This window comes from Magnolia sinica, chromosome 6, assembly GCF_029962835.1.
Source record: "Magnolia sinica isolate HGM2019 chromosome 6, MsV1, whole genome shotgun sequence".
In the NCBI taxonomy this organism is placed as follows: domain Eukaryota; kingdom Viridiplantae; phylum Streptophyta; class Magnoliopsida; order Magnoliales; family Magnoliaceae; genus Magnolia; species Magnolia sinica.
In genome coordinates this window covers 86,317,018-86,329,488 of record NC_080578.1, presented here as the reverse complement: position 1 = coordinate 86,329,488, position 12,471 = coordinate 86,317,018, and the positions used below count along the sequence as shown (strand labels likewise).

The 12,471-nt window shown below is 39.6% G+C and overlaps 1 protein-coding gene across 1 annotated transcript in view; it reads right to left on the bottom strand.

Annotated features, from left to right (window-relative positions):
• Positions 1-4,151: 4,151 nt before the first annotated feature.
• Positions 4,152-12,471, bottom strand: part of LOC131248994 (uncharacterized) — a 31,021-nt gene continuing 22,701 nt past the window's right edge. Inside the window, exons 5-6 of the mRNA XM_058249537.1 lie at positions 4,959-5,040; positions 4,152-4,857 (exon numbers count right to left, since the gene is read on the bottom strand). Coding sequence (XP_058105520.1) covers positions 4,427-4,857; positions 4,959-5,040 — 513 coding nt within the window. The 3' untranslated portion in view covers positions 4,152-4,426. The remainder of the gene's footprint in view (positions 4,858-4,958; positions 5,041-12,471) is intronic.

Sequence of the window (12,471 nt, the reverse complement as noted above, 5' to 3'; positions counted from 1 at the left end):
TCCCTGTTTTAATTTCGTTTTTACTATAAATAGTAAGTTTTAGTTTGATTATAACTCTTCATCCGTCGGGCTTTAGCAGTTGCGCCCAACGTGAAAAGAGCTTAGAATAATTAGGAGAACGGTTTGGTGAAGCCCAATAGGACATTTACTATTTTTGGCTGAAAACCTTGCGCACTAGTAGACATCACGACCGTCTATAAATAGTAAGTTTACTATTTATAGTAAGTCGCGGCTTCTAGGAGTTTGAGTTGTAGTTTGATTCTGATTGCTTTCCCATTGCTTGGTACCCCTATTTAAACGGTTGTGAACTTGTTTTTATTCATCAATTAATTAATTTCGAATTTATTAGAATTTATTTCTATTTTTTGCATTCTTTCCTCGTGGATTCAAGAGGTCTCTGTGAGGAGTCCAGAGAAGCTCCGTGGATTCGGAGTAGTTATCCTCATCACGTTCATCCCTGCGTCACTTATCTTGTGGGTCTTTAGTAACGACAGGAGGATTATTGAGCCTAGCTCGTTGTTTCTTACCCATATTGCTTTTGAATATAAATTGCAACTAGTACACCGAGTCTCATCGCGCAAGCCAAAAAACAGTGTTGGTATTCAATTCGGACATATGGCCACATGTACAGTAAACAACACAATTTGGATTATCCATGTGAGAGTATGCATGTGTCGGGTATGCCAAAGTCGTATTCAACTTGAATCGAACCGAATGCCTTATGACCCCAGTCGCTAAAATAGCCGAATTAGGACCAAATCTGTGAATATTGACCTGACTACTTAGCCATCGATTGATAAGGATATTAGAAACTTTATAAAGGGGAGGGTTAGTCCTTTGGATGGATTCCTTTTGCCTAAAAGATGATGACTATTATCACATGGCGATAGTTTGGTCGCATTCGTTGACAAAAATAACATAAAGAAAAAATAGGGAATAAAGACCGAATGCTGATTTTATTAATCTGAATGTAAATGCAGTACAATAGGCAGACAAAAGTAAAAGTAAACAGAATAAATTGTCGATGGCAATTTAAGCTGGTGAAATGATTGTGAACTAAACGATCTTTTAGACCTAGATAGTCATGAGACTGTCATGAAAACCTGGATAACTGTGAGACGGTCGTAGTTTGGTCAATAAGATATGCCTTAGGAATCACTAAGGACTTAGGGATTTGAGGAATCCGACAATGGGATCGTAAACATTTAACTAAACTAAATTTGACTTGCTGTAGCAATGCGCTGGATACAAGTAGAGAGTTAAACTAAGCTACATTAATCGATTTAGACTTGTTGCAGGATAGTGCTAGACAAGTGGAGACGTTAAAATTAAGCTAAGCTAGGCTAGGCTAACTATTCGTGAGGGATGAAAGATTGATAGGCAGCGTTGAGTTAAACTTAGTTGTGTTTGATTGAATTAGCCGAGGGCTCGAAGCTCTTTGTTCCGTGTTGTTTTATAAACTTGAGTGAAGTAGCGACCTTGCACATGGTTCCTTAACTTTTCTATTACGAGACAACTAGCTAACCATTACGATGACGGGTATGGTCGTATTTCTATTTTCAGACTATTTTTCCCTTTTAGTGCACCACTTATGAATCTAGAGTTGTGTATGGCCAATTAGATCCGGCCATATATCACTGTATATCACCACCTTAGTCTTACATGCACCCAGTGTTTTGCATGTGTAGATTATACTTACTTGCCACGTGTCGTAGAGAGGATGACAACATCTAAGGTTTCGGTACTGCCTATATCTCTGAATATCCTAGCCTTTCTAAGCATGACACACGACTTCTAGATATAAATGTTTGGGATCCTCATGATCTCTCTTCACGCTCTATGAGTACCTTTCGTTTGTCTTCCGTAGCATGCCAACACATGGCGACATTCTATTCATCGAATCTAGCTGCAACGGGCCCTTGTAAACACCAGGCATATTAAGAGCATCAAGTGCCCAAGATCCACATAACTGGCCTCAGTATAAATTTTTAAAAGTTTAAAGACAAATCATCAATTATAGAAGAATTGTCAATCCTACAAGCTTTCAAAAACTAATCGATACCATTATGTAACCGGCCTGATTGTAGCCAATGGACCAGAACCAACAGGTGAAACCAAATGGGTTATCACTGAGTCTTTCAACCTACTCTATTCCTAACGGGTGGCCCACTATTTGGACAGTCGATGTTGCTGGACATGTACGACATGTGTATGGCTGATGTATCACCAAATCGTTAAAATAGTAAGATTATAACGGTGCCTATCCTGCTTGAGACATGGGCAAGATTAAGGTGATAGTTCATTTTATTGATGGTGGTGAGGCACATCATATATATGGCATAAACGTACAAAATAAATAAAAACTGTCCACATTGTAGATGGAGAATTAGGCTGAAAAAGAAAATCAAATTCATCAAATGGACCTAACCATCTAATTAGTAGTAAGCTCTCAGAGGCCCAAATCCAACAGTCAAGAACTAATGAAGCCATGCATGTATGGCCATCTATAGTGGATGAGTGTGCCCATTTTGAAATTGCCAATTAATCCCTTAGTGTCTAGCCCTAAAAAAAAGTAATTACTTCTCTAACAAGCTATATGAGTGAGGGATTTGGGAAATTCAAATTTTATGTTTGTTTTTTGGTGGCGATTTGCCAAATTTGTTGTCATTGTCATCATCTAAGCCTTATCTCAACTAATTGGGTTGGCTACATGAATCCTTTTCCACCATTTCACTCTATCTAGGATCATAACGTCATTGGGTTGGTTACATGAATCCTTTTCCACCATTTCACTCTATCAAGGATCATAACATTAGTTAGACCGACCATAGGTCATCGAGTCTTCTATTTGCACATGACTAAACCATCTAAGTCTACTTCTCATAATCTTATTACCTATTTGTGCTACACAATTCCTTCCATTTTATCTATCTTATCATTCATTCATCTCAACATCCTCATTTAAGCTATACTCTTCCTCTGAACAAGTTGTTCCTTAACTACTATACATTTTGACCAATAAAGCATTTTAAGTCTTATAGCTATCCTATAACCTTTGCCTTTCAATTTGAGTGGTATACAATGATCATATAAAATTCCAAAGGTACCTCTCCATTTCTTCTACCGCACTTCAATTCTATAGGCAACATCCTTCTCAATCTCTACACTATCATGAATTATTGACGAAAGATATTGAAATCAGTTATTTTGGGAAACTTCTTGGTCAGCAATCCTAACCAAATTCCTTGTTTCAACTCCTATTGTTACTAAAATTAAAATTTCACTCCATATACTCTAGTTTGACTAATTTGAAATGCTTTAAATTCTAAAGTACCAGTCCATAAATTTAGCTTCATGTTTATTCCCTCCCTTGTCAATTAAAACTATATCATCTGCAAAAGCACACGCGCGCGTGCGCACGCACACACACACACACACACATTATGGGATCTCTTCATGCAAATTCCTCGGCAACTTGTTTATAACCAATGTAAAAAGATGTAAAAAGACACGGACTCACTGCCAGCTCCTAGTTCAAGCCTAGAGTGATTGAGCTCCTTTCTCCATTAGTAGTCTTCACATTTTTTATTACTAGGCATGCTTGATCCCTTGATCATGTCAATAAATCTCCTGAAAATTCCTTTCTCAAACGGGATTAACTCTCTTGGGACCTTATCATAAGCCTTCTCTGAGTTAATAAAGACCATGCGGAGATCCTCCTCCCCTTAGATTTCTCTATCAGTTGTCTAAGTAGGAAAATAGCTTCAGTGTTAAGACTTTCTTGGCTAGAAACAAAAGCGATGTGCTCAAAATGAGAAACTTGCTCAGAAGCTATAAAGCTTGTTTCCTTGAAATAATGCTCCTGCTACTATGAATGCTTCCCAACCCCATCAATTTCTGGCTTTGATCACCAAAAAATGGACTTTGGGATTTGCCAAATCCAATTAAATCCAAATCAACGAATTTGACAAGTTCATGGATTTACCAAATTCATATTCTCAATTCCCCAAGGCCAAATAAGCCCAAGGGAAATGGGAACCGAGAAGGAAATCATATAAAAAGAAGAGAAGTTAGCATCTAGAATATGCACCTATCAGACCCTTTAGTGTCTAATCCATACCTGCTCATCTGGAAAATGCTCATAGAAAACATTATGGAACTTCCCACCACTTCTATGAAAATGGATGGTGGGCATGTGCATACACACCATGTTAATAAGGTAGGATGCTAAACATGACAAACAAGTTCGGTTGGTTTACAAACAGAGGGCCATGACTTAGTGATCCAAATCTCACTTGAAAAGAATTATATGTAAATATAGATTTATGTATGCAGGCTCATCTCCCATTCACAACAATCCATGCATTGAAGATGTTATGATCAGAGATCCATGACTCCCATGGACTGAAAGATAACAAAAACTTGCCTACCTTCGTGCGATCCTCTGTGCTGCACCAAGCAACAAGGCTCTACCGATGATACCTGTTTGAAGTCCACAGACGAGAGCAACCGTCCCACCTATAACCACCCATTTCCACTGGACACCTTGATCTTCCCTGTGCAAATCCAATGCTTGACCTTTTCCTTCCATCCCGGATGCTGGGTCTGGAGAATCGATGCCATCATCAACAGAAATCTTAGTGGTTATCCTTGCCGACAGCGCGCTTGGAGATAGTGAGGCTTCTGACTTTCTCGCAAGTTGGTAAGCTCTCATGCCAGACTGTAATTTCTTAACGGCCCCCCACATCCCATGACGGACGCCAACATTTGCTACATCTTTAGGGATTCCCATGTCTTCATAATGGACGAGGGACACCTCACATGCAGATAACTGTCTGTCCCCTTTACGAGATTCCACTGACATATGTTCAAATACAAACTAAATAAGAAAATGCAAATGTTCACCTAACAACGGTCCATAAAATTATCACAATTGATAGGCAAGAGAAAATTCATACTGGCCCTGATGCGCCAGCTCGAGAAATAAAGTTCCACACGCCTTGGCTTGTCATGCTTTTGTAGTGCTGGATATGGAACCCCCTGAAAAAGTTTGAAATTGTAAAAAGTGAATGTTGGGTCAGTTTAAATACCAGAGAACAATTTCATGACAGAGAGAAGGGGGTGTCAGAAGTGGTAGTGTAAACTGATTTTTGTGATATCCTGGGCTAATTTCATCCATGGGATCATGATTAACTCATCTAATTTATATGATGCTCACCCTCCGCGGAGAGCAAGGTATCCCGTATCGGAATTGGTTGGCATAACGGTGCCCTCCGATACCGATACGGATACGGGGGTGTAATGGCCCGTAACGATGCAATTTTATTTTTTTTGCCAAAAGAATATGAAAAAATATGGATTAAATCCGGAATATTCTAAGCATTCCAAATATGCATTCATTTATAAATTGGAACATGTTTATAGTGGTGTAACGGTCCACTCTTTGGTAAGAAGTTATATCAGACTGTCTGATGAATTTATGAACCAGATAACCTGAATTTGACTACAAATTTCATATATTTAATTTTCTAAATATCTAATTTATATACTTAACAATTTGATATCATTTCTCCCAATAGTTCTTTTAAAAAATGAAATTAAATTTAGGTAGATGGCCTTGCCAATTTGGGCCTAACTTGGAGGACCAATCCATGCCCCAAATCAGCCTCAAATTCATGCAATTTATTGGCATTATCCCACTTGTGAATTGATGGACATTTATTGGATAGTGAATCATGAAAAAAATAAATCAAAAGGCCTTATTTTAAAAAATAAGCATCCACAAATTAACAATTAAAACTATTCAAACAATTTGATTTTGGCATTTTGAGTTGGCAATTACAATCCATAATTTAATTGGTAAATTTTAAGTTAATACATGTCTCGTGTACAATTTTTTAAGGGCCCGAATTAGGTAGGACTCGGATTGTGAAGTCTAGCACACAAGTGTCAAAGTTTTTTGGACCCCACTCGTGATGAATGTGTTATATCCATACCGTCCATCCATTTTGCCAAATAATTTTAGAGCATGAGCCCAAAAATGAGGTAGATCCAAAGCTCAGGTGGACCGCACCATAAGAAACAACAATAATTAAATGACCACCATTAAAAATTTATTGGGGCTACAAAAGTTTTAGATCAAGCTGACATGCGTGTTTTCCCTTCATCCACGCCAGTGTGACCCTATTAACAGGTTAGATGGAAAATAAACATTACAGTGGACCCCAAGAAATTTTCAATGGTGAGCATTCTATAACCACTGTTTCCTATGATGTGGTCCACCTGAGATTTGGATCTTACTAATTTTTTAGAGCATGACCTAAAATGATGTGGCAAAATGGATGGACGGCATGGATAAAATACATACATCATGGTGGGGCCCACGTGGCACGTGTACCTTTTATCAACTCATGCGACGTGCTGTGTAACTCATAGGCAGTCCATTCATTTGATGTCAGCAAGTCCTGTGGGTCTGATCATGAGGTATGTGTTATATCTAAACCGTCCATTCATTTGACGAGCTCGTCTTAAGGCTTGACATGAAAAATAATACAGATCTAATTATCAAGTGGACCACAGTGCAAAAAGCAGTGGTGGATTGAACGTCTACCATTGAAACCCTTTTTAGGATCACAGAAGTTTTGGATCAATATGAAATTTGTTTTTCCTCTTCATTCAGGTCTTTTTGACCTTATGAATAGATTGGATGGAAAATAAACATTATGGTGGGGCTTACGAATTGTTTAACGGTGAAAATCATTATCTCCGCTGCCATTTTTGGTGTGGTCCAAAAGATCTTAGGATATTATTCATTTTTTGGGTAATGCTCTAAAATGATCTCTAAAAATAGATGAACGGTGTAGATATAATAAATACATCACTGTGGAGCCCATGTAACTTTGATCTCCTTTGAACCGTTCGTACAACTCGGAGCTCGAGGAGTGTCAGCGCTCAGCTTAGCATGACACGTATCTACAGCAGCTATATAGTTGGTGTTTTCAGATACGAAATGAAAAGGAAGGAAGAGAGAGCGAAACTGAAAAGAAAAAGAGGGAAAGAAGAGGGGGGGGAGAGAGAAGAGAGAGAGAGAAGAACAAGAAGAAGGCCCGCAGCAGGGTCGACCCCGTATCGCATAACGGGGTCGGCCGTTACCGTTACGTATCGGCCGATACGGCCATATCGTAACGGATACGGGACACCTTGGCAGAGAGTGACGAAGGTTATGCCAGTTGATGGCTAAATAAATGTAACATAGGCAAGGAACTTTTTGAAAATTCTGTGTCAACACGTCCATGTCAAAGATTCCTTAGATATGGTTCATACAGAAAAACATTTTTTTTTTTTAATTGTTATCTTTTATTTTTGGATTCTGTTACATACGTACATATATAAGCAATTAATTTTTAGGTTTATCATTAGTTTTTTGGAAGGCGATGATTTAATTGAAATAAAATACCAGAGCAAAACAAGCAGCAATGGAAGGTGACCCATCTCCACAGGACCAAGGCAGGAAAAAAACACAAGCAACCAAACAGAAGAACAAAAGGAGAAAAAGCAAGAAAGTATCAAGCCCCACCCATTGGCCAGATTACCCAAAAAACAACTGCATCCATAAAAGACACAAAAGAGGTCCCTAAGAATTCACAAGGCATAAGAGCCCAGCCCAGCACCATGGAAACAATTGAGAAAGCCACTGATACCATAAATGAAGCCTTTTCTTCAAATAATCTTGCATTCCTCTCTCTCTCCAAATCCCCTAGAGAATGGCAAATGGGAACAATTCCCCCACGTACCTACCCCACAACAAAAAAAGGGCCTGCAGTCGATCCTGCAATAACATCAAAGAGGCACTCTCCAACACCCATTTGACTTTGAAGTACCAAAGTGCTTCAGAGAATGATTCCAAATGGATCTAACAACCTACTAAGGAGATGATTGACTAATTTCTCATCTCTCTTACACATAACACTTACAAATAAGTGGCATCGTTATTTTATGTTTCCTCATCATCACCTAAGCCTTATCCCAACTACTTGGGGTCAGTTATATGAATCCTTCTCCACCTTTTTCTGCCATTATTATTATTATTATTATTATTATTATTATTTGAGATACTCTTACAAATCAACAAGTGGTAACATAGAAATAATGGCCATAGCAACTAACTGGCCGTCTTTACCATAATCAATAAGGGGTCGTTTGGCACCATGGATATGGGAGGATTCGAGGGGGTTTCAAATCCCATAGTTGTTTGGTAGCATGGATGTGTTTGGTCCATGGAATTGAATGGTATTGAATTGTATTAGATGGGATTAACATCCTTATAGCACAATGATTGCATGTCTGGAAATACCATGGTATTGTAGTAATCCAATCTCATGTTTGGGATAAAACTTTTGCTGCGCGAAAACACCGGGTTAAGCAAAATCATGTTTGGTGGACCATGGAATTGTAAGCAACGGACCAAATTCAAAATAGATGTCATTTACTAGTACACATATATAACTAGAATGTCACGTGTAAACAATGTATATGAATGGACGGCATGGATAAACGCATGCATCAATGTGGGGCCCACATGTGTAGTGGATTTCAAAATCCACAGAAATCCTACATGGACCAAATGCAATTCCATCCCACCTAATCCCAACCTTTCCCATCCTCTCCAAATGCTAGATGGAGTTGCATGGGACCAAATGCAATTCTATCCCACCTAATCCCATCTAATACCCTGTGCCAAACGCCCCCTAAGGCATTATACAATGCTTGGATCAAGGGTTTGTGGGGTATGTCACAGCCCATGGTTCAATGATCCAAACTACAGAATATTATTTGACTTCTTATTCTCCTTCATTTGTTTTGGTTGTATGAATTTTCTTTCTTAATCATCTATTTGCTAGCCACCTACTTAAGGGTTAAGTGCTTTTCCATCTGGAAGGTTTTTGGTGCACGGCACAGACCATTCGTAGCATGGCACACAATATCAACAGTTTGGATTTCTGCACCACAGGTCTGGTCCAATTTACACGAACTGAAAACCCAAATAATACTGTACAAACTCTTGGCCCAAACATTGTATAATGAAAACCTCTATAAATAATTACAATACACTATTAAATATAATAGTTTATGTTTTAAACATATGTACACACATGTCAACAAAACTGACTTTTAAAAGCCATGTAGGATGTGTTTGACACCCTGTAACCAACATATGACGTTGACACATGTCCATGTCCAAGTTACATAGTGTCTTCTAAAAACCCATATCCATGGAGGAATCTATCTTCTAGAAGCACAATGTCTAATACCACATATCCATGTCCAACACTGACACAAGTGTCTGTGTGCAAGCTACACAGCATAGAATATCTTCTAAACTCAGATGCACAGATGTATTTCAGCTCCTGAACCAACTCCCAGCCAACTCAATGGTAGAAAAAATAATTTGTTTCTGCATAGAGCAAGTATAGATTGAAAAGGAGCACTATTCAAGGCTACCATTTCAGAACGACAGACTACAAACGAGCATAGCAATTTGAAAATATTACTTCTCAAAGGTTTTCACTGCTACCTCGAAGTGTAAATACATATGATGGGTTTTGAGAATGTATTGTGAAATTCTGGGACCTCCCAAGTGATGAAGCTAAAGACAGAGGGGAAAGACTACACCCTCCAAGAAAGTACTGAAATGGGCCTTTTTGGTTCAGCCACCTGAATTATTGACTAATTGGATAACACGACTTTCCTTTCTTTATTATTATTATTATTATCTATGGGGCCCTATTTGGATATTGGAAAAAGAAATGAAATGAAATGAAAATGGATAATTTTTCCCACGATGGGACATTTCACTACATTAGAGGATAGAAAAGAAAATATTGGATTTCAAAAATCAAATGTTTAGAACATTATCTAAACACCATGGTTAAATCTCACGCACAACATACAAGGTAACCATTGTGAGAGCTTTATGAGATTTCCAATTGCTATCCAAACAAGACTCACTTATAAAAATCTTGGGAAATCATCATTGGACAATAATTACATTTTTTTTTCTTTTTCTTTTCCCATTATCCGAATAGGGCCTAAGTGATGCCATTTATTAAATGGTAATAGATGCGCACTAAATCGTAAACCATCTGATAAACATATCAAGTAGGGAGAGAGAAGAAAATAGCAAAAGATGAATTGTTTTATAAAATTTGCACTCCATTTGACTCGGCTAACACAGCCACCAATGAAGTAGCCATATATACAACATCTCCGGAGATCATCAACCCCATGGTTTTTTGCTCGTTGCACCAATCAACTTCTTCCAACTTGCTATCTAGGCATTGTGCTGCTGATATTTTCCCTACACAATCTAAACTATGGTTTAAACATGGGAGAATGGAGGGTGGTCAGAAGAAGGGGAAAGAATCCGATCCATTTGACTGATCCATGGTGTTCAGAAGAAAATCTCAAAGATAGATCTGAGTGGTTCCCCATCTTCCACATCCCTCTTACTAACTGTACAGAGGATACAATTAAAGTGCTGGGCTAGTGCTTTGGCAGGTATTAGAAGTGGATAAGGCATCCCTTGATTCAAACCATCTGGAATTTGCAAGGGTTCAGGTTCGAGATGCTAGTGAATTGGAAGATGTGAAATCTATACAAATCTGGCTTCGGACAATTTCTTTGATGTGGAGGTTGCTGCTAAACCAAACCTCTCAGATCAGCACAGTGATCACTGGCGGAAGTCCTTGCCAGTAGGCCCTGGAAGGGGAAGAGGAACTCCTTGGTGCAGAGGAGCCAACTTGCCTCAAGTCACTCGGAGGAGAGGAGGCAAGGGGATGGATCAGCCCTAGCGATTGGTGATGTGGAAGAAAGGATGGCAAGGGAGAGATGCTAAGGATAGCCTTGGGTGTAGATCTAAGCCTGGGTCAGGTTCAAACCAAAGGCATATAATGAGGCAGAGGTGAACCGTCATGGGATGGCAGTTCATCCCCAGAGATTCATGTTGAGATCGATAGGTGTGTTTACCTGTCAGAAGACACACCATCTGATGGCGTCAGGATTATTAATGTGGAGGGCAAGTCAACCACATACTCTCTAGGAATGGAAGCTGGCGGAAGTTTGTGTGGAGCTCAGCCCTTGTGTCTCCTGAGGTAGGTGGGGAGAGTAATTTTATAAATTCAAATAGCTCTCCATCTCCATTGTCTTTAATCCATCAGCATAACCAAGGTAGCCTGTTCTCATTTCTAGAGGGTTGAACTCTCCCCCTCACTTGTTCCTGAGACTGGTGCAGCTGCAGAGAACCAATCAGAAGCCTCTCTTGCCTCAGGAAAGAAGCCAAGCCACTGGAGGAAGCTGTGATGCAAGGAGAGGAGGACAAAACATCTAGAAGGATCAGATGGATTGATGAGTCAGAGGAGACGGATGAATTGGATCCTTGGTCTCGTAAAAGTTCTTGGGAGGGAGACACACCATGGATCAATCAAATGGTCATCAACATAGGTCACACAGTAGGGGTGGTTGTGTTCTCTGTTGAAGGTAATCTACAAAATATCCTTCGCAATCTGGAGGTACAAAATCGTGAATCAGAGGCAAACCTTGCAACATCTGCAAAGAAGACATTGAGGGGTAAAAAAGAAATCCAAAATCTTTCGTCATTTATCAATTACGATAAGGGGCTGCTTAGCAAAGAGGTAAGAGCGGGTGGTCCAAGACAGAAAGGGGACAGGAAAGGGGGAATCGGAGTGCTCCATGAAGATTGTTTCTTGGAATGTGAGGGGCATGAGCTTCACCATGAAAAGAGCTCTAATAAAGCAGACAATCCAGAATCTTAAAGTCCAATTAGCAATGATTCAGGAGACAAGGATGGCAGATTTATCTGATTCCATTATCAGATCAGTGTGACGGTATGGTTAGTGGTTCATGACATGAATGGGTGAGTTCAGATTCTCGGGGAGCCTATGGAAGTATTGACAGCTCTAGATTCCATAAAGTCGACAGTTGGATTGGAGAATTCTCAGTCTCCATTCAATTCATCTCGCAGCAGGATGGTTTCAGGTGGATCCTTTGCTCAGTTTATTGGTCGAATGCGTCCACTCTGAGATCGTGCTTCTGGAAGGAGTTGGATGCAGAGGGTCGTAGGTTGAATTTTCCACTGTGCATTGGGGGAGAAGAGGCAGTTGGATGCAGAGGGTCGTAGGTTGAATTTGCCACTGTGCATTAGGGGAGAAGAAGAGGCAGCCAGATTACAAGAAGCATGACAAAAGAGATCGGTACGATAAGTAGAAAACCTTCTGGAGGAAGAGTCTGCTCTTCATCGCTCTCTGAAAGATGACTTTGAAAGGAAGGTGACTGAAGAAGAGATAAAATGGAGACAGTGGGCTCAGGCTATTGATGTGGGGGATAGAAAACATAAGTCCCCCCCACCATAGGATTGCTTCTGCCTGTAGAAGAAACAACTTCATCCAGTCTGTT